The following is a 23,701-nucleotide window of genomic DNA, read 5'->3' as shown; positions in this document are numbered from 1 at the left end:
AAACAGACAGAGAGGAGGAGAGATAAACAGACTGAGAGGAGGAGGAGAGATAAACAGACTGAGAGAGGAGGAGAGATAAACAGACTGAGAGAGGAGGAGAGATAAACAGACTGAGAGAGGAGGAGAGATAAACAGACTGAGAGAAGAGGAGGAGAGATAAACAGACTGAGAGAAGAGAGATAAACAGACTGAGAGAAGAGAGATAAACAGACTGAGAGGAGGAGGAGAGATAAACAGACAGAGAGGAGGAGAGATAAACAGACAGAGAGAGGAGGAGAGATAAACAGACTGAGAGACGAGGAGAGATAAACAGACTGAGAGAAGAGGAGGAGAGATAAACAGACTGAGAGAGGAGGAGAGATAAACAGTTGGGAGGAGGAGAGATAAACAGACTGAGAGGAGGAGAGATAAACAGACTGAGAGAGAGGAGAGATAAACAGACTGAGAGAAGAGAGATAAACAGACTGAGAGGAGGAGGAGAGATAAACAGACAGAGAGGAGGAGAGATAACAGACTGAGAGAGGAGGAGAGATAAACAGTTGGGAGGAGGAGAGATAAACAGACTGAGAGAGAGGAGAGATAAACAGACTGAGAGAAGAGGAGGAGAGATAAACAGACTGAGAGGAGGAGAGATAAACAGACAGAGAGAGGAGAGATAAACAGACTGAGAGGAGGAGAGATAAACAGACTGAGAGGAGGAGAGATAAACAGACTGAGAGAGGAGGAGGAGAGATAAACAGACAGAGAGGAGGAGAGATAAACAGACTGAGAGAAGAGGAGGAGAGATAAACAGACTGAGAGAAGAGGAGGAGAGATAAACAGACTGAGAGAGGAGGAGAGATAAACAGACTGAGAGAGAGGAGGAGAGGAGGAGATGGAAATAGAGATAGTCCATGTCTGACATAACACTACTCTTATAGTTAAAGAGATAGTCCAGGTCTGACATAACACTACTCTTATAGTTAAAGAGATAGTCCAGATCTTATGTAACTCTACTGTTTTAGTTAAAGAGATAGTCCAGGTCTGACATAACACTACTCTTATAGTTAAAGAGATAGTCCAGGTCTGACATAACACTACTCTTATAGTTAAAGAGATAGTCCAGGTCTGACATTACACTACTCTTATAGTTAAAGAGATAGTCCAGGTCTGACATAACACTACTCTTATAGTTAAAGAGATAGTCCAGGTCTTATGTAACTCTACTGTTTTAGTTAAAGAGATAGTCCAGGTCTGACGTAACACTACTCTTATAGTTAAAGAGATAGTCCAGGTCTGACGTAACACTACTCTTATAGTTAAAGAGATAGTCCAGGTCTGACATTACACTACTCTTATAGTTAAAGAGATAGTCCAGGTCTGACGTAACACTACTCTTATAGTTAAAGAGATAGTCCAGGTCTGACATAACACTACTCTTATAGTTAAAGAGATAGTCCAGGTCTGACATAACACTACTCTTATAGTTAAAGAGATAGTCCAGGTCTGACATAACACTACTCTTATAGTTAAAGAGATAGTCCAGGTCTTATGTAACTCTACTGTTTTAGTTAAAGAGATAGTCCAGGTCTGACGTAACACTACTCTTATAGTTAAAGAGATAGTCCAGGTCTGACATAACACTACTCTTATAGTTAAAGAGATAGTCCAGGTCTGACGTAACACTACTCTTATAGTTAAAGAGATAGTCCAGGTCTGACATTACACTACTCTTATAGTTAAAGAGATAGTCCAGGTCTGACGTAACACTACTCTTATAGTTAAAGAGATAGTTCAGGTCTGACGTAACACTACTCTTATAGTTAAAGAGATAGTCCAGATCTTATGTAACTCTACTGTTTTAGTTAGAGTTCCTTTGAGGTTTTAATTGAGAGTCTCTCACCATCACAGACTTCCAGGGCGTCTGGATGAACAGAACCAGCAGGGGGAATACCTCTGACCGCATACCCAGGATGGGAGCCCTTAACTGGGCCAGCTTGACTCTGAACACAGCCTCCAGTCCCCCCATTGTCCCTCCAGACTTGCCTTCGGGGATGTTTTAACCAGTTGTTTCTCTCTACATTTCTCCACATACATTTCCACTGGATTCAGTTATTAAAACTGAGAAGAAGGCGTCCAGTTTGAGGCAGTTCATAGTTCAGAGTTTTATGATAGATATTTCTCCTTTGGAAATCCTCCTGGTATGGTTCAACTGAAAACATGTTCTTATACACCTGTTCTGTTATGAATAGTATCTTTTTAGTCTTCATTCTTGCAGATCATTTTGTCATCTATTTGACAGTATTTCATCTCCTATAATGATTTCCCCACATGCTAATCTTTTTTTTTACAGCTGCTATAAATGTCTGATCATCGGTCACAGATGGACATTTCTCTGGATCTCATAGAGAGAGAGAGAGAGAGAGAGAGGGTGAGAGAGGATGAGAGAGAGGATGAGAGAGAAAAGGAGAGAGAGGGGGATAGAGTGGATGTGAGAGAGCGAGAGAGGGTGAGAGAGAGGATGAGAGAGAAAAGGAGAGAGAGGATGAGAGAGAGAGAGTGTGTGAGAGAGAGAAAGAGAGAGAGAGGGTGAGAGAGGATTAGAGAGAAAAGGAGAGAGAGAAAAGGAGAGAGAGGGGGATAGAGAGGGGAAGAGAGAGAGAGAGAGAGAGAGAGAGAGAGAGAGAGAGAGAGAGAGAGAGAGAGAGATGGGCTTGGTAAAATGTACTCTCTGTAGTCATAGATACCAGCTCAGCCCAGCCACCCAGAGGACACCATAAACCGCTCACACACACACACACACACACACACACACACACACACACACACACACACACACACACACACACACACACACACACACACACACACACACACACACACACACACACATACACACACACACACACACACACACACACACACACCCACCTACTCTGTCTCCTCTCCTCTCCCGGCATCTTTTAATTTGTTTACAGTCGTTTGACTTTTCAGAAGGTCAGTAGAGACGAAAGTGTTTAAAACTCCATTTGTTTTTCCAACCTGCAATCAAGAAGCTGCCTGCCTGTGGAGGTCCCCACATCCACGCTCTCCTCGGTCACCACGGCGATGGATGTGCACGTTTAGCCAGATGCTCCATCAAAGCAGCGCTCGACTGCGTTGTCATAACAACATGAATCACTGTCTCCTTTTCAACAAGTGTAGGGTTGCATCCCAAATGGCGATCTCTTCACTATATAGTACAGGGCCCATAGGTTCCTCTTGGGACACAACACACTCATTCTTCTCACGTTCATTTGTCTTCAACGTTGGAGAATTAGTCGGTAAAGTTGAAACCTTTCTCTCTTCTGGAGTTTTGTTTGCTTGACAAACAGAGAGGTTAGATTCCGGGAGAGAGGAGACACATTTAGAGGGTTTAGAAAGCGTGTAATTATTTATCTTTTGAAGTGCTCGCCCGCTTATCTTCTATGAAGTTTCCTGTTTGCTCTGACTCGGCAAATTGGACAATGTTTGTGTTTTGTTAACTTTGAGGAAGGAGGATTTTGCTGGCTCAGCTTTTCCAGACACCTTGCCATAGAGGGGCTCTGCTGGTATCAAACTGACACACAATTTTTTCAATTACTTACTTAAAAAAAAAATGTAACCTGTATTTCACTAGTCAAGTCAGTTAAGAACAAATTCTTATTTACAATGATGGGTTAGGGTTAGGGTTAGGGTTAGGCCTACCCCGGTCAAACCCGGACGACGCTGGGCGTACCCTCAGTCAGGCTGACATTTTCTCCAGATAATATTTTCTGCTTTCTTCCCCAATAGTTTCACTGCAACTTGTCCAGTTTCTCTGTAAGTCTCTATCTAAAACCTCCACTTGTTTCTAAAATCCCAAGCTCTTTGAAAAGAAATAAACCCCATTACCATTCCTCAGGGCTCTGCAAGGGATTTGACCCCAAAACGGACTTCTATAATTTTATAAATTTGACGTGATTGTTCTCAAAAGGAAAAGTTTAGCAGGAGAATCAGAGAGATTTTACTGGGTGTCTGTGAGAGGTACTGAAGGCAGCCGGAATCATAAAGACAGGATTTAAGAGGATAGACTGTTACTTCTGTAAGAAAGTCCATCATGCTGCTATATCAAAGGAGAACTGTGTTACTCCAGAAGAGAAGCCATCTCATGCCAAACGGTGCTGTGTCTGTCTCTGCATTTCGCAATGGCGTGTCCTCTGTGTCTCTCCACAGGCTGGTGTGAGGCCAGCTGGCTGTCCAAGGCGTCTTCACCACTCCGTAACAGAGAGGGAGAGAGGAGAGAGAGAGAGAGAGAGATGGAGGAGGGAAAGAGAGAGAGAGATGGAGGAGGGAGAGAGAGAGAGATGGAGGAGGGAGAGAGAGAGAGAGAGATGGAGGAGTGAGAGAGAGAGAGCGAGAGAGAGACAGATGGAGGAGGGAGAGAGAGTGAGAGATGGGGGAGAGAGAGAGAGAGATGGAGGAGGGAGAGAGAGAGAGATGGAGGAGAGAGAGAGATGGAGGAGGGAGAGAGAGAGAGATGGAGGGAGAGAGAGAGAGAGATGGAGGAGGGAGAGAGAGAGAGAGATGGAGAGAGAGAGAGAGAGATGGAGGAGGGAGAGAGAGAGAGATGGAGGGAGAGAGAGAGAGATGGAGGAGTGAGAGAGAGAGAGCGAGAGAGAGACAGATGGAGGAGGGAGAGAGAGAGAGAGATGGAGGAGGGAGAGAGAGAGAGAGATGGAGGAGGGAGAGAGAGAGAGAAAGAGAGAGAGAGAGAGATAAAAGGGAAATGGAGGAAGGAGGCTGGGGATGCTCTGCTGAGAACACGGAAACAGCATCCTGCGAACTGAACCGCGCTCTGAGGATCTACAAAGGCTCTCTGAAGGCTCCACAACTCTCTGGGGTGTCAGCTTCTTTATGTGAGATTTGTTTTGCTGGAACTCTGGGTGTGTCCCCCAAATAACACCCTACTCCCAAAATAGGGGACTGCAGAGCAGAGGGTTAAAAGGAGTTAACTAAATGGGGGATAGGACACAGCCTGGAGCCTTCATGGCTTCTCTAAGAGTTGTACTGCTGTGGCTGTATCTCTGTGTAGTGGATGGTTGATCTATTGAAGGAGGCTGTAAAGGCTAGCTGGGCTCAGCAGCTCTCTACACATCTTGTCTTGTTCAACTCCTCTTCACTTGGACATTGGACAGATTATAGTCTCTATAGAGGCAGGGAGGTCAGAGATAAGACTTTTTAAAGGCTTGTGTTTAGACTTTCTTTTTGTCAGAGCAGTAGAAATGATTCAAAATTAACTTAGATTTTTTTGATTTTGGAACATTCAGTTATGCTGCTGTTTTGGAATATTTAAATGTTCACACAAACAATATTATGGACAATCTGAACACATCTAACATACCGAATTCCTCTTTAGTGGCTGATATGATGCCAGAAGTGGGATGGTGTGAACTCCCAGTGATGCCATTTGGCCTCAGTGCTTCTACGGTGTAGACATACCAGTGCTACACTGAAGAGACCTGCAGGGCTGGAGGGCTGGTGGCTGGCTCCTGCAGGACTAGACGGCTGATGGCTGGTTCCTGCAGGGCTGGAGGGCTGGTGGCTGGCTCCTGCAGGACTAGACGGCTGGTGGCTGGTTCCTGCAGGACTAGAGGGCTAGTGGCTGGCTCCTGCAGGACTATAGGGCTGGTGGCTGGTTCCTGCAGGACTAGAGGGCTGGTGGCTGGCTCCTGCAGGACTAGAGGGCTGGTGGCTGGTTCCTGCAGGGCTGGAGGGCTCGTGGCTGGTTCCTGCAGGACTAGAGGGCTGGTGGCTGGTTCCTGCAGGACTAGAGGGCTAGTGGCTGGCTCCTGCAGGACTATAGGGCTGGTGGCTGGTTCCTGCAGGGCTGGAGGGCTGGTGGCTGGCTCCTGCAGGACTAGACGGCTGGTGGCTGGTTCCTGCAGGACTAGAGGGCTAGTGGCTGGCTCCTGCAGGACTATAGGGCTGGTGGCTGGTTCCTGCAGGACTAGAGGGCTGGTGGCTGGTTCCTGCAGGGCTGGAGGGCTGGTGGCTGGTTCCTGCAGGACTAGAGGGCTAGTGGCTGGCTCCTGCAGGACTATAGGGCTGGTGGCTGGTTCCTGCAGGACTAGAGGGCTGGTGGCTGGCTCCTGCAGGACTAGAGGGCTGGTGGCTGGTTCCTGCAGGGCTGGAGGGCTCGTGGCTGGTTCCTGCAGGACTAGAGGGCTGGTGGCTGGTTCCTGCAAGGCTGGAGGGCTTGTGGCTGGTTCCTGCAGGGCTGGAGGGCTGGTGGCTGGTTCCTGCAGGACTAGAGGGCTGGTGGCTGGCTCCTGCAGGACTAGAGTCACTCAGACCATACTGTGTCTTTAGGAGACAGTGGAATAGAGTCAGTCACTCAGACCATACTGTGTCTTTAGGAGACAGTGGAATAGAGTCAGTCACTCAGACCATACTGTTTCTTTAGGAGACAGTGGAATAGAGTCAGTCAGTCACTCAGACCATACTGTGTCTTTAGGAGACAGTGGAATAGAGTCAGTCACTCAGACCATACTGTGTCTTTAGGAGACAGTGGAATAGAGTCAGTCACTCAGACCATACTGTGTCTTTAGGAGACAGTGGAATATAGTCAGTCAGTCACTCAGACCACACTGTGACTTTAGGAGACAGTGTAATAGAGTCAGTCACTCAGACCATACTGTGTCTTTAGGAGACAGTGGTATAGAGTCAGTCAGTCACTCAGACCACACTGTGACTTTAGGAGACAGTGTAATAGAGTCAGTCACTCAGACCATACTGTGTCTTTAGGAGACAGTGGAATAGAGTCAGTCAGTCACTCAGACCACACTGTGACTTTAGGAGACAGTGTAATAGAGTCAGTCACTCAGACCATACTGTGTCTTTAGGAGACAGTGGAATAGAGTCAGTCACTCAGACCATACTGTGTCTTTAGGAGACAGTGGAATAGAGTCAGTCAGTCACTCAGACCATACTGTGTCTTTAGGAGACAGTGGAATAGAGTCAGTCACTCAGACAAAACTGTGTCTTTAGGAGACAGTGGAATAGAGTCAGTCAGTCACTCAGACCATACTGTGTCTTTAGGAGACAGTGGAATAGAGTCAGTCACTCAGACCATACTGTGTCTTTAGGAGACAGTGGAATAGAGTCAGTCAGTCACTCAGACCATACTGTGTCTTTAGGAGACAGTGGAATAGAGTCAGTCAGTCACTCAGACCATACTGTGTCTTTAGGAGACAGTGGAATAGAGTCAGTCACTCAGACCATACTGTGTCTTTAGGAGACAGTGGAATAGAGTCAGTCAGTCACTCAGACCATACTGTGTCTTTAGGAGACAGTGGAATAGAGTCAGTCACTCAGACCATACTGTGTCTTTAGGAGCCAGTGGAATAGAGTCAGTCACTCAGACCATACTGTGTCTTTAGGAGACAGTGGAATAGAGTCAGTCAGTCACTCAGACCACACTGTGACTTTAGGAGACAGTGTAATAGAGTCAGTCACTCAGACCATACTGTGTCTTTAGGAGACAGTGGAATAGAGTCAGTCACTCAGACCATACTGTGTCTTTAGGAGACAGTGGAATAGAGTCAGTCAGTCACTCAGACCACACTGTGACTTTAGGAGACAGTGGAATAGAGTCAGTCACTCAGACAAAACTGTGTCTTTAGGAGACAGTGGAATAGAGTCAGTCAGTCACTCAGACCATACTGTGTCTTTAGGAGACAGTGGAATAGAGTCAGTCACTCAGACCATACTGTGTCTTTAGGAGACAGTGGAATAGAGTCAGTCAGTCACTCAGACCATACTGTGTCTTTAGGAGACAGTGGAATAGAGTCAGTCAGTCACTCAGACCATACTGTGTCTTTAGGAGACAGTGGAATAGAGTCAGTCACTCAGACCATACTGTGTCTTTAGGAGACAGTGTAATAGAGTCAGTCACTCAGACCATACTGTGTCTTTAGGAGACAGTGGAATAGAGTCAGTCACTCAGACCATACTGTGTCTTTAGGAGACAGTGGAATAGAGTCAGTCACTCAGACCATACTGTGTCTTTAGGAGACAGTGGAATAGAGTCAGTCAGTCACTCAGACCATACTGTGTCTTTAGGAGACAGTGGAATAGAGTCAGTCACTCAGACCATACTGTGTCTTTAGGAGACAGTGGAATAGAGTCAGTCAGTCACTCAGACCATACTGTTTCTTTAGGAGACAGTGGAATAGAGTCAGTCAGTCACTCAGACCATACTGTGTCTTTAGGAGACAGTGGAATAGAGTCAGTCACTCAGACCATACTGTGTCTTTAGGAGACAGTGGAATAGAGTCAGTCACTCAGACCATACTGTGTCTTTAGGAGACAGTGGAATAGAGTCAGTCAGTCACTCAGACCATACTGTGTCTTTAGGAGACAGTGGAATAGTATTTGTTGAGGTTTAATTGTCAGATAGACCAGTGGCTCAACGATGACAATGATGGCTAACGGTACCCTGAGGTCATTTCCTCTGTGTGTGTGTGTGTGTGTGTGTGTGTGTGTGTGTGTGTGTGTGTGTGTGTGTGTGTGTGTGTGTGTGTGTGTGTGTGTGTGTGTGTGTGTGTGTGTGTGTGTGTGTGTGTGTGTGTGTGTGTGTGTGTGTGTGTTCTGTTTGGTCCAACCACCACCACCAGAACCCATTGTTTCCTGTAGGCTCGAGGCTGAGGAAAGGGGTCTAATTCGGGTTTCAGCAGAGTCAGCTAACCAACTCTCCACAGGGAGGAAAGAAGTTTCTGCAATGCAGCCGTAGAAATATATTTCATTCTGCAGCCATATAAATATATTTCATTCTGCAGCCGTGGAAATATAATTCATTCTGCATCCATATAAATATAATTCATTCTGCAGCCATAGAAATATAATTCCTTCTGCAGCCATATAAATATATTTCATTCTTCAGCCATATAAATATAATTCATTCTGCAGCCATATAAATATAATTCATTCTACAGCCATATAAATATAATTCATTCTACAGCCATATAAATATACTGCTCAAAAAAATAAAGGGAACACTAAAATAACACATCCTAGATCTGAATGAATGAAATAATCTTATTAAATACTTTTTTCTTTACATAGTTTAATGTGCTGACAACAAAATCACACAAAAATAATCAATGGAAATCCAATTTATCAACCCATGGAGGTCTGGATTTGGAGTCACACTCAAAATTCAAGTGGAAAACCACACTACAGGCTGATCCAACTTTGATGTAATGTCCTTAAAACAAGTCAAAATGAGGCTCAGTAGTGTGTGTGGCCTCCACGCGCCTGTATGACCTCCCTACAACGCCTGGGCATGCTCCTGATGAGGTGGCGGATGGTCTCCTGAGGGATCTCCTCACAGACCTGGACTAAAGCATCCGCCAACTCCTGGACAGTCTGTGGTGCAACGTGGCCTTGGTGGATGGAGCGAGACATGATGTCCCAGATGTGCTCAATTGGATTCAGGTCTGGGGAACGGGCGGGCCAGTCCATAGCATAAATGCCTTCCTCTTGCAGGAACTGCTGACACACTCCAGCCACATGAGGTCTAGCATTGTCTTGCATTAGGAGGAACCCAGGGCCAACCGCACCAGCATATGGTCTCACAAGGGGTCTGAGGATCTCATCTCGGTACCTAATGGCAGTCAGGCTACCTCTGGTGAGCACATGGAGGGCTGTGCGGCCCCCCAAAGAAATGCCACCCCACACCATGACTGACCCACCGCCAAACCGGTCATGCTGGAGGATGTTGCAGGCAGCAGAACGTTCTCCACGGCGTCTCCAGGCTCTGTCACATGTGCTCAGTGTGAACCTGCTTCATCTGTGAAGAGCACAGGGCGCCAGTGGCGAATTTGCCAATCTTGGTGTTTTCTGGCAAATGCCAAACGTGTGTTGGGCTGTAAGCACAACCCCCACCTGTGGACGTCGGGCCCTCATACCACCCTCAAGGAGTCTGTTTCTGACCGTTTGAGCAGACACATGCACATTTGTGGCCTGCTGGAGGTCATTTTGCAGGGCTCTGGCAGTGCTCCTCCTGCTCCTCCTTGCACAAAGGCGGAGGTAGCGGTCCTGCTGCTGGGTTGTTGCCCTCCTACGGCCTCCTCCACGTCTCCTGTTGTACTGGCCTGTCTCCTGGAAGCGCCTCCATGCTCTGGACACTACGCTGACAGACACAGCAAACCTTCTTGCCACAGCTCGCATTGATGTGCCATCCTGGATGAGCTGTACTACCTGAGCCACTTGTGTGGGTTGTAGACTCCGTCTCATGCTACCACTAGAGTGAAAGCACCGCCAGCATTCAAAAGTGACCAAAACATCAGCCAGGAAGCATAAGAACTGAGAAGTGGTCTGTGGTCACCACCTGCCGAACCACTCCTTTATTGGGGGTGTCTTGCTAATTGCCTATAATTTTCACCTGTTGTCTATTCCATTTGCACAACAGCATGTGAAATTTATTGTCAATCAGTGTTGCTTCCTAAGTGGACAGTTTGATTTCACAGAACAGTGATTGACTTGGAGTTACATTGTGTTGTTTAAGTGTTCCCTTTATTTTTTTGAGCAGTGTATAATTCATTCTGCAGCCATAGAAATATAATTCCTTCTGCAGCCATATAAATATATTTCATTCTTCAGCCATATAAATATTATTCATTCTGCAGCCATATAAATATAATTCATTCTACAGCCATATAAATATAATTCATTCTGCAGCCATATAAATATAATTCATTCTGCAGCCATAGAAATATAATTCATTCTGCAGCCATAGAAATATAATTCATTCTTCAGCCATATAAATATAATTCCTTCTGCAGCCATATAAATATAATTCATTCTTCAGCCATATAAATATAATTCATTCTGCAGCCATATAAATATAATTCATTCTGCAGCCATATAAATATAATTCATTCTGCAGCCATATAAATATAATTCATTCTGCAGCCATATAAATATATTTCATTCTTCAGCCATATAAATATAATTTCTTCTGCAGCCATATGAATATAATTCATTCTACAGCCATATAAATATAATTCATTCTGCAGCCATATAAATATAATTCATTCTGCAGCCATATAAATATAATTCATTCTTCAGCCATATAAATATAATTCATTCTGCAGCCATATAAATATAATTCATTCTGCAGCCATATAAATATAATTCATTCTACAGCCATATAAATATAATTCCTTCTGCAGCCATATAAATATAATTCCTTCTGCAGCCATATAAATATAATTCCTTCTGCAGCCATATAAATATAATTCCTTCTGCAGCCATATAAATATAATTCCTTCTGCAGCCATAGAAATATAATTCATTCTACAGCCATATAAATATAATTCATTCTACAGCCATACCCGCCAAATATAATTCATTCTACAGCCATTTAGAATCATCACAGCCTTGCATTCTACAGCCATATAAATAGTCCCACAGCCTTACATTCTACAGCCATATAAATACCCGCCAATTGCATTCTACAGCCATAGAAATAGAATTCATTCTGCAGCCATATAAATATAATTCATTCTGCAGCCATATAAATATAATTCCTTCTACAGCCATATAAATAGAATTCATTCTGCAGCCTTGCCTGCAGGATTTTCCACCACTGTCGACATCACGGTTTCTCTTAGGAAACTATACACGCAGCAGTATCAAAATGGCAGTAACTTTGTTGGTGTAGTGCCACTAGTTAATTTAGTGTAAACCTCACATGATGTCTCTAGTGTTCTGTAGATGCCCCCCTCACCTTTACCTCCCTGCTCGCTCATTGGACAAGTAACCGTCTTACTCTAGTGCCTCCAGTTAAAATAGTGGACTCCCTGCAGAATGCCTCTATCCCCTCCACTGTTAACCCCATCAACAGCACTGACGTCTCCACATCACACCAAGCAGTCCCTGGCTTCCACAGCTTCCACACATTAACATTCACAACACAGCCGGGCCACAGAGATGTGTCTCTTTCAGAGCAGGTAGAAAGGACATCTCTCCTGTCTCTCCTCTCTCCTCTGACATATAGATAGACACAGGAAGCACCTGCAGAATTACAACAGGACTGAGTTGGCAATTTGACAGGCCAGGTAAAGAGCTGCAGTAATGACAGGCAGCGTTGTGGTTTTGTCAGCTGAGATGAGGAGGTCATTCATGTGTGGTTGTTTATGGAGGGAAGTGGACAGAAACTGTTCAGCAGACTACAATATAGAGGGAAGTACAAGGGAGGGAAGGAGAAGGGAGGAGAGGAGAGGGGAGGAGAAGAGAAGGAGAGTAGGGGAGGAGAGGGGAGGATAAGGGAGGAGAAGGGAGGGGAGGGAAGGAGAAGGGAGGGGAGGGGAGGGAAGGAGAGGGAAGAGAAGAGAAGAGAAGGAGAGGAGGGGAGGAGAGGGAAGAGAAGAGAAGAGAAGGAGAGGAGGGGAGGAGAGGGAAGAGAAGAGAAGAGGAGGGGGAGGAGAGGGGAGGATAAGGGAGGAGAAGGGAGGGGAGGAGAGGGAAGAGAAGAGAAGGAGAGGAGAGGAGGGGAGGAGAGGGGAGGGGAGGAGAGGGCTGGAGAGGGGAAGGAGAGCAGAGGGGAAAGGAGGAGAGGGGAAGGAAAGAGGAGAGGAGAGGGGAAAGAGAGCAGAAGGGAGGAGTGGGAGGGAATATAAAGGGGAGTGGAGTACATGGGAGGAGAGGAGAGGAGGAGAGGGGAGGGAAATAGAGGAGGAGAGGGGAGGGAAAGAGAGGAGGAGAGGGGAGGGAAAGAGAGGGGAAGGAGAGCAGAGGGGAAGAGATGGGAGGGAGGGAGGAGATGGGAGGGAGGGGAGTATAAGGGAGGGAAGCGGAGGAGTAGGACTGCAGGGAGTATGATGGGTTAGAGAAGAGGGGAGGGAAGTTGTTTACTCAAAACAGATACCCTTCCTCCCTTCCTGTAAGGCACTCAGCCCAACCATGTTTTAGGCTGATACGCTTTCATCAACTTTAAAGGCTGCATTTACACAGGCAGCCCAATTCTGAGATTTTTTTTCTTCTAATTGCTCTTTTGACCAATCACATCAGATCTCTATTTCAGAGCTGATCTGAAAAATATCAGAATTGGGATGCCTGTGTAAATGCAACCAAAGAAATGAATGAGACGCCATTTTCATAAATTGGTTTTGTTAATGATTTAAGCCTGTGGTTTTAGTTAATGACATAAGCCTGTGGTTTAGTTAATGATATAAGCCTGTGGTTTTAGTTAATGATATAAGCCTGTGGTTTTAGTTAATGATATAAGCCTGTGGTTTTGTTAATGATATAAGTCTGTGGTTTAGTTAATGATATAAGCTGTGGTTTAGTTAATGATATAAGCCTGTGGTTTTGTTAATGATATAAGCTGTGGTTTTGTTAATGATTAAGCCTGTGGTTTTAGTTAATGAATAAGCCTGTGGTTTGTTAATGATATAAGCCTGTGGTTTAGTTAATGATATAAGCCTGTGGTTTTGTTAATGATATAAGCTGTGGTTTGTTAATGATATAAGCCTGTGGTTTAGTTAATGATATAAGCCTGTGGTTTTGTTAATGATATAAGCCTGTGGTTTAGTTAATGATATAAGCCTGTGGTTTAGTTAATGATATAAGCCTGTGGTTTAGTTAATGATATAAGCCTGTGGTTTAGTTAATGATATAAGCCTGTGGTTTTGTTAATGATATAAGCCTGTGGTTTTTGTTAATGATATAAGCCTGTGGTTTTAGTTAATGATATAAGCCTGTGGTTTTAGTTAATGATATAAGCCTGTGGTTTTAGTTAATGATATAAGCCTGTGGTTTTGTTAATGATATAAGCCGGTGGTTTTGTTAATGATATAAGCCTGTGGTTTTGTTAATGATATAAGCCTGTGGTTTTAGTTAATGATATAAGCCTGTGGTTTTGTTAATGATATAAGCCTATGGTTTAGTTAATGATATAAGCCTGTGGTTTTGTTAATGATATAAGCCTGTGGTTTTGTTAATGATATAAGCCTGTGGTTTAGTTAATGATATAAGCCTGTGGTTTTGTTAATGATATAAGCCTGTGGTTTAGTTAATGATATAAGCCTGTGGTTTTGCTAATGATATAAGACTGTGGTTTTGTTAATGATTTAAGCCTGTGGTTTTAGTTAATTATATAAGCCTGTGGTTTTGTTAATGATATAAGCCTGTGGTTTTGTTAATGATATAAGCCTGTGGTTTAGTTAATGATATCAGCCTGTGGTTTTGTTAATGATATAAGCCTGTGGTTTTGTTAATGATTTAAGCCTGTGGTTTTGTTAATGATATAAGCCTGTGGTTTAGTTGCTCTCTCTCTCATACGCCCATCCTTTCCTTCTCTGCTCCTAGCTCCGTCCAGTAGGAAACCTGGGGACGCTCTCATCATCTCCGACATCAAGAAGGGCAGCGTGGCTCACAGGTAAATACATCAATCAACCAATCAACCTGCTCACAGGTAAATACATCAATCAACCAATCAATCTGCTCACAGGTAAATACATCAATCAACCAATCAACCTGCTCACAGGTAAATACATCAAACAACCAATTAACCTGCTCACATGTAAATATATCAATCAACCAATTAACCTGCTCACAGGTAAATACATCAATCAACCAATCAACCTGCTCACAGGTAAATACATCAATCAACCAATCAACCTGCTCACAGGTAAATACATCAATCAACCAATCAACCTGCTCACAGGTAAATATATCAATCAACCAATTAACCTGCTCACAGGTAAATACATCAATCAACCAATTAACCTGCTCACAGGTAAATATATCAATCAACCAATTAACCTGCTCACAGGTAAATACATCAATCAACCAATCAACCTGCTCACAGGTAAATACATCAATCAACCAATCAACCTGCTCACAGGTAAATATATCAATCAACCAATTAACCTGCTCACAGGTAAATACATCAATCAACCAATCAACCTGCTCACAGGTAAATATATCAATCAACCAATCAACCTGCTCACAGGTAAATATATCAATCAACCAATTAACCTGCTCACAGGTAAATACATCAATCAACCAATCAACCTGCTCACAGGTAAATACATCAATCAACCAATCAACCTGCTCACAGGTAAATATATCAATCAACCTGCTCACAGGTAAATACATCAATCAACCAATCAACCTGCTCACAGGTGAATACATCAATCAACCAATCAGCCTGCTCACAGGTAAATATATCAATCAACCAATCAACCTGCTCACAGGTAAATACATCAATCAACCAATTAACCTGCTCACAGGTAAATACATCAATCAACCAATCAACCTTCTCACAGGTAAATACATCAATCAACCAATCAACCTGCTCACAGGTAAATACATCAATCAACCAATCAACCTGCTCACAGGTAAATACATCAATCAACCAATCAACCTGCTCACAGGTAAATACATCAATCAACCAATCAACCTGCTCACAGGTGAATACATCAATCAACCAATCAGCCTGCTCACAGGTAAATACATCAATCAACCAATCAACCTGCTCACAGGTAAATATATCAATCAACCAATCAACCTGCTCACAGGTAAATACATCAATCAACCAATTAACCTGCTCACAGGTAAATATATCAATCAACCAATCAACCTGCTCACAGGTAAATACATCAATACATCAATCAAACAATTAACCTGCTCACAGGTAAATACATCAATCAACCAATCAACCTGCTCACAGGTAAATACATCAATACATCAATCAACCAATTAACCTGCTCACAGGTAAATACATCAATCAACCAATCAACCTGCTCACAGGTAAATACATCAATCAACCAATCAACCTGCTCACAGGTAATTATTTGAAACATACAACATGCACCAACCACATCAACACTATTGTCTCAGTGTTGCTCTGCACACCACTCCACTAAACTACACTATGAATGTTGCTCTGCACACCACTCCACTAAACTACACTATGAATGTTGCTCTCCACACCACTCCACTAAACTACACTATGAATGTTGCTCTGCACACCACTCCACTAAACTACACTATGAATGTTGCTCTCCACACCACTCCACTAAACTACACTATGAATGTTGCTCTGCACACCACTCCACTAAACTACACTATGAATGTTGCTCTCCACACCACTCCACTAAACTACACTATGAATGTTGATCTGCACACCACTCTACTAAACTACACTATGAATGTTGCTCTCCACACCACTCTACTAAACTACACTATGAATGTTGCTCTCCACACCACTCCACTAAACTACACTATGAATGTTGCTCTCCACACCACTCTACTAAACTACACTATGAATGTTGCTCTGCACACCACTCTACTAAACCACACTATGAATGTTGTTCTCCACACCACTCCACTAAACTACACTATGAATGTTGCTCTCCACACCACTCTACTAAACTACACTATGAATGTTGTTCTCCACACCACTCCACTAAACTACACTATGAATGTTGCTCTGCACACCACTCCACTAAACTACACTATGAATGTTGATCTGCACACCACTCTACTAAACCACACTATGAATGTTGCTCTCCACACCACTCTACTAAACCACACTATGAATGTTGCTCTCCACACCACTCTACTAAACTACACTATGAATGTTGCTCTCCACACCACTCCACTAAACTACACTATGAATGTTGCTCTCCACACCACTCTACTAAACTACACTATGAATGTTGCTCTGCACACCACTCTACTAAACTACACTATGAATGTTGCTCTCCACACCACTCTACTAAACTACACTATGAATGTTGCTCTCCACACCACTCTACTAAACCACACTATGAATGTTGTTCTCCACACCACTCCACTAAACTACACTATGAATGTTGCTCTCCACACCACTCTACTAAACTACACTATGAATGTTGCTCTCCACACCACTCTACTAAACCACACTATGAATGTTGTTCTCCACACCACTCCACTAAACTACACTATGAATGTTGCTCTCCACACCACTCTACTAAACCACACTATGAATGTTGTTCTCCACACCACTCCACTAAACTACACTATGAATGTTGCTCTCCACACCACTCTACTAAACTACACTATGAATGTTGTTCTCCACACCACTCCACTAAACTACACTATGAATGTTGCTCTCCACACCACTCTACTAAACTACACTATGAATGTTGCTCTGCACACCACTCCACTAAACTACACTATGAATGTTGCTCTGCACACCACTCTACTAAACTACACTATGAATGTTGCTCTGCACACCACTCCACTAAACTACACTATGAATGTTGCTCTGCACACCACTCTACTAAACTACACTATGAATGTTGCTCTCCACACCACTCCACTAAACTACACTATGAATGTTGCTCTGCACACCACTCCACTAAACTACACTATGAATGTTGCTCTCCACACCACTCCACTAAACTACACTATGAATATTGCTCTCCACACCACTCCACTAAACTACACTATGAATGTTGATCTGCACACCACTCTACTAAACTACACTATGAATGTTGCTCTCCACACCACTCCACTAAACTACACTATGAATGTTGCTCTGCACACCACTCCACTAAACTACACTATGAATGTTGCTCTCCACACCACTCTACTAAACTACACTATGAATGTTGCTCTCCACACCACTCTACTAAACTACACTATGAATGTTGATCTGCACACCACTCTACTAAACTACACTATGAATGTTGTTCTCCACACCACTCCACTAAACTACACTATGTATGTTGCTCTGCACACCACTCCACTAAACTACACTATGAATGTTGCTCTGCACACCACTCCACTAAACTACACTATGAATGTTGATCTGCACACCACTCTACTAAACCACACTATGAATGTTGCTCTGCACACCACTCTACTAAACCTCACTATGAATGTTGCTCTCCACACCACTCCACTAAACTACACTATGAATGTTGATCTGCACACCACTCTACTAAACCACACTATGAATGTTGCTCTGCACACCACTCTACTAAACCACACTATCAATGTTGCTCTCCACACCACTCCACTAAACTACACTATGAATGTTGATCTGCACACCACTCTACTAAACCACACTATGAATTTTGCTCTGCACACCACTCTACTAAACTACACTATGAATGTTGCTCTGCACACCACTCCACTAAACTCCACTATGGCAGAGTCACATATAAATAGATGTATTTCTGCAGTATAGTATATTGTGTTTGATGCAGTGGATATTAATCAGTGGTCTATGACCAGGCTCTGTGGTCACTCAGCTCTGGGCTGGGACCGGGCATGAGCTCATCTGCATAATTCCAATTTTCTAGATCAAAACAGATAATGTATTGTTCAGGCTCCCTGCTCTGTGGTACGATGTTCAGTGGCCAGGCTCCCTGCTCTGTGGTACGATGTTCAGGGGCCAGGCTCCCTGCTCCGTGGTACGATGTTCAGTGGCCAGGCTCCGTATTCCGTGGTACGATGTTCAGGGTCCAGGCTCCCTGCTCTGTGGTACGATGTTCAGGGGCCAGGCTCCGTATTCCGTGGTACGATGTTCAGTGGCCAGGCTCCGTATTCCGTGGTACGATGTTCAGGGTTCAGGCTCCCTGCTCTGTGGTACGATGTTCAGTGGCCAGGCTCCGTATTCCGTGGTACGATGTTCAGTGGCCAGGCTCCGTATTCCGTGGTACGATGTTCAGTGGCCAGGCTCCCTGCTCTGTGGTACGATGTTCAGTGGCCAGGCTCCCTGCTCTGTGGTACGATGTTCAGTGGCCAGGCTCCGTATTCCGTGGTACGATGTTCAGGGTTCAGGCTCCCTGCTCTGTGGTACGATGTTCAGGGTTCAGGCTCCCTGCTCTGTGGTACGACCCCCAGGGGGCCATTACCCCACATAATAAAAACACCATGAGACAACAAACACAATGGTTAGGACACACGTTTAAAACTCTGACTGTACCTCCCAACTGAAGTGGGCCAGCTTGACGACTGAGTCGCTAGCCTACTAACGGATGTTATTCTCGTTGTGGGAGGCAGCGGACAATTAATTAAATACCCCAAAGTGGAAACGGATCGTGAAATGTCTGTTCACTACTTCACACAGAGAGAGGGAATTCTCAGCTGAGGAAGGGGGGGTAGGTGGGTAGAGGAGCACACAAATACACACACACGCGCACACACACACACGCACACACACACACACACACACACACACACACGCACACGCACACGCACACACACACACACACACACACACACTACAGACAGAGATTTAGTTTAAACCCCTCCTCCTTCTGGAGTACAGTAACTGGACTGGATGGTCTCTGTGTTTACATCCAGACCCGTTACCAAGGCGACGCAGCATTCTGTTTACCACCAGGGCTCTAACTAATTAGCCCACATTCTGTCTCTGCCCTCGTTTTGCCAGGCTTTACGCAACCAACACATATGTTTACCTTGTTTGCGGCCCAATTGGCACCTATTCCCTATGGGCCCTGGTCAAAACTAGTGCACTATATAGAGAATAGGGTTCCATTTGGGACACAGTTCTGGTAATTATGCTGAGAGGAAGATGATAGGAATTGGGTTATGCACTAATCAGTGATTATGATTCTCTCCCCAAAGCACCCAGTCCTGTTCTATCTAGGTATTAGTTACCCCTGTCAAGGAGCCAGAGGAAAGGCACCCAGTCCTGTTCTATCTAGGTATTAGTTACCGCTGTCAAGGAGACAGAGGAAAGGCACCCAGTCCTGTTCTATCTAGGTATTAGTTACCCCTGTCAAGGAGACAGAGGAAAGGCACCCAGTCCTGTTCTATCTAGGTATTAGTTACCCCTGTCAAGGAGACAGAGGAAAGGCACCCAGTCCTGTTCTATCTAGGTATTAGTTACCCCTGTCAAGGAGACAGAGGAAAGGCACCCAGTCCTGTTCTATCTAGGTATTAGTTACCCCTGTCAAGGAGACAGAGGAAAGGCACCCAGTCCTGTTCTATCTAGGTATTAGTTACCCCTGTCAAGGAGACAGAGGAAAGGCACCCAGTCCTGTTCTATCTAGGTATTAGTTACCCCTGTCAAGGAGACAGAGGAAAGGCACCCAGTCCTGTTCTATCTAGGTATTAGTTACCGCTGTCAAGGAGCCAGAGGAAAGGCACCCAGTCCTGTTCTATCTAGGTATTAGTTACCCCTGTCAAGGAGCCAGAGGAAAGGCACCCAGTCCTGTTCTATCTAGGTATTAGTTACCGCTGTCAAGGAGACAGAGGAAAGGCACCCAGTCCTGTTCTATCTAGGTATTAGTTACCCCTGTCAAGGAGACAGAGGAAAGGCACCCAGTCCTGTTCTATCTAGGTATTAGTTACCCCTGTCAAGGAGCCAGAGGAAAGGCACCCAGTCCTGTTCTATCTAGGTATTAGTTACCCTGTCAAGGAGACAGAGGAAAGGCACCCAGTCCTGTTCTATCTAGGTATTAGTTACCCCTGTCAAGGAGACAGAGGAAAGGCACCCAGTCCTGTTCTATCTAGGTATTAGTTACCCTGTCAAGGAGACAGAGGAAAGGCACCCAGTCCTGTTCTATCTAGGTATTAGTTACCCCTGTCAAGGAGACAGAGGAAAGGCACCCAGTCCTGTTCTATCTAGGTATTAGTTACCCCTGTCAAGGAGCCAGAGGAAAGGCACCCAGTCCTGTTCTATCTAGGTATTAGTTACCCCTGTCAAGGAGCCAGAGGAAAGGCACCCAGTCCTGTTCTATCTAGGTATTAGTTACCCCTGTCAAGGAGACAGAGGAAAGGCACCCAGTCCTGTTCTATCTAGGTATTAGTTACCCTGTCAAGGAGACAGAGGAAAGGCACCCAGTCCTGTTCTATCTAGGTATTAGTTACCCCTGTCAAGGAGACAGAGGAAAGGCACCCAGTCCTGTTCTATCTAGGTATTAGTTACCCCTGTCAAGGAGACAGAGGAAAGGCACCCAGTCCTGTTCTATCTAGGTATTAGTTACCCCTGTCAAGGAGACAGAGGAAAGGCACCCAGTCCTGTTCTATCTAGGTATTAGTTACCCCTGTCAAGGAGCCAGAGGAAAGGCACCCAGTCCTGTTCTATCTAGGTATTAGTTACCCTGTCAAGGAGACAGAGGAAAGGCACCCAGTCCTGTTCTATCTAGGTATTAGTTACCCCTGTCAAGGAGCCAGAGGAAAGGCACCCAGTCCTGTTCTATCTAGGTATTAGTTACCCCTGTCAAGGAGACAGAGGAAAGGCACCCAGTCCTGTTCTATCTAGGTATTAGTTACCCCTGTCAAGGAGACAGAGGAAAGGCACCCAGTCCTGTTCTATCTAGGTATTAGTTACCCCTGTCAAGGAGACAGAGGAAAGGCACCCAGTCCTGTTCTATCTAGGTATTAGTTACCGCTGTCAAGGAGACAGAGGAAAGGCACCCAGTCCTGTTCTATCTAGGTATTAGTTACCCCTGTCAAGGAGCCAGAGGAAAGGCACCCAGTCCTGTTCTATCTAGGTATTAGTTACCCCTGTCAAGGAGCCAGAGGAAAGGCACCCAGTCCTGTTCTATCTAGGTATTAGTTACCCCTGTCAAGGAGACAGAGGAAAGGCACCCAGTCCTGTTCTATCTAGGTATTAGTTACCGCTGTCAAGGAGACAGAGGAAAGGCACCCAGTCCTGTTCTATCTAGGTATTAGTTACCCCTGTCAAGGAGACAGAGGAAAGGCACCCAGTCCTGTTCTATCTAGGTATTAGTTACCCCTGTCAAGGAGACAGAGGAAAGGCACCCAGTCCTGTTCTATCTAGGTATTAGTTACCCCTGTCAAGGAGACAGAGGAAAGGCACCCAGTCCTGTTCTATCTAGGTATTAGTTACCCCTGTCAAGGAGCCAGAGGAAAGGCACCCAGTCCTGTTCTATCTAGGTATTAGTTACCCTGTCAAGGAGACAGAGGAAAGGCACCCAGTCCTGTTCTATCTAGGTATTAGTTACCCCTGTCAAGGAGCCAGAGGAAAGGCACCCAGTCCTGTTCTATCTAGGTATTAGTTACCGCTGTCAAGGAGACAGAGGAAAGGCACCCAGTCCTGTTCTATCTAGGTATTAGTTACCCCTGTCAAGGAGACAGAGGAAAGGCACCCAGTCCTGTTCTATCTAGGTATTAGTTACCCCTGTCAAGGAGACAGAGGAAAGGCACCCAGTCCTGTTCTATCTAGGTATTAGTTACCGCTGTCAAGGAGACAGAGGAAAGGCACCCAGTCCTGTTCTATCTAGGTATTAGTTACCGCTGTCAAGGAGACAGAGGAAAGGCACCCAGTCCTGTTCTATCTAGGTATTAGTTACCCCTGTCAAGGAGACAGAGGAAAGGCACCCAGTCCTGTTCTATCTAGGTATTAGTTACCCCTGTCAAGGAGACAGAGGAAAGGCACCCAGTCCTGTTCTATCTAGGTATTAGTTACCCCTGTCAAGGAGACAGAGGAAAGGCACCCAGTCCTGTTCTATCTAGGTATTAGTTACCCTGTCAAGGAGACAGAGGAAAGGCACCCAGTCCTGTTCTATCTAGGTATTAGTTACCCCTGTCAAGGAGACAGAGGAAAGGCACCCAGTCCTGTTCTATCTAGGTATTAGTTACCCCTGTCAAGGAGACAGAGGAAAGGCACCCAGTCCTGTTCTATCTAGGTATTAGTTACCCCTGTCAAGGAGCCAGAGGAAAGGCACCCAGTCCTGTTCTATCTAGGTATTAGTTACCCCTGTCAAGGAGGCAGAGGAAAGGCACCCAGTCCTGTTCTATCTAGGTATTAGTTACCCCTGTCAAGGAGACAGAGGAAAGGCACCCAGTCCTGTTCTATCTAGGTATTAGTTACCCCTGTCAAGGAGACAGAGGAAAGGCACCCAGTCCTGTTCTATCTAGGTATTAGTTACCCCTGTCAAGGAGGCAGAGGAAAGGCACCCAGTCCTGTTCTATCTAGGTATTAGTTACCCTGTCAAGGAGACAGAGGAAAGGCACCCAGTCCTGTTCTATCTAGGTATTAGTTACCCCTGTCAAGGAGGCAGAGGAAAGGCACCCAGTCCTGTTCTATCTAGGTATTAGTTACCCCTGTCAAGGAGACAGAGGAAAGGCACCCAGTCCTGTTCTATCTAGGTATTAGTTACCCCTGTCAAGGAGCCAGAGGAAAGGCACCCAGTCCTGTTCTATCTAGGTATTAGTTACCCCTGTCAAGGAGACAGAGGAAAGGCACCCAGTCCTGTTCTATCTAGGTATTAGTTACCCTGTCAAGGAGACAGAGGAAAGGCACCCAGTCCTGTTCTATCTAGGTATTAGTTACCGCTGTCAAGGAGACAGAGGAAAGGCACCCAGTCCTGTTCTATCTAGGTATTAGTTACCGCTGTCAAGGAGACAGAGGAAAGGCACCCAGTCCTGTTCTATCTAGGTATTAGTTACCCCTGTCAAGGAGACAGAGGAAAGGCACCCAGTCCTGTTCTATCTAGGTATTAGTTACCCCTGTCAAGGAGCCAGAGGAAAGGCACCCAGTCCTGTTCTATCTAGGTATTAGTTACCCTGTCAAGGAGACAGAGGAAAGGCACCCAGTCCTGTTCTATCTAGGTATTAGTTACCCCTGTCAAGGAGACAGAGGAAAGGCACCCAGTCCTGTTCTATCTAGGTATTAGTTACCCTGTCAAGGAGACAGAGGAAAGGCACCCAGTCCTGTTCTATC

At 45.0% G+C, this 23,701-nt stretch overlaps 1 protein-coding gene across 1 annotated transcript in view; it reads left to right on the top strand.

Annotated features, from left to right (window-relative positions):
- Nucleotides 1-23,701, top strand: part of LOC106576653 (glutamate receptor-interacting protein 1) — a 153,629-nt gene that overhangs the window by 78,794 nt on the left and 51,134 nt on the right. Inside the window, exon 9 of the mRNA XM_082977232.1 lies at nucleotides 14,353-14,422. Coding sequence (XP_082833358.1) covers nucleotides 14,353-14,422 — 70 coding nt within the window. The remainder of the gene's footprint in view (nucleotides 1-14,352; nucleotides 14,423-23,701) is intronic.

The sequence above is a fragment of the Salmo salar genome, chromosome 07 (genome assembly GCF_965601325.2).
Source record: "Salmo salar chromosome 07, fSalSal1, whole genome shotgun sequence".
NCBI classification, from domain to species: domain Eukaryota; kingdom Metazoa; phylum Chordata; class Actinopteri; order Salmoniformes; family Salmonidae; genus Salmo; species Salmo salar.
Note: the sequence above shows the minus strand (reverse complement) of the source record. Positions and strands in the feature narration are given on the sequence as shown.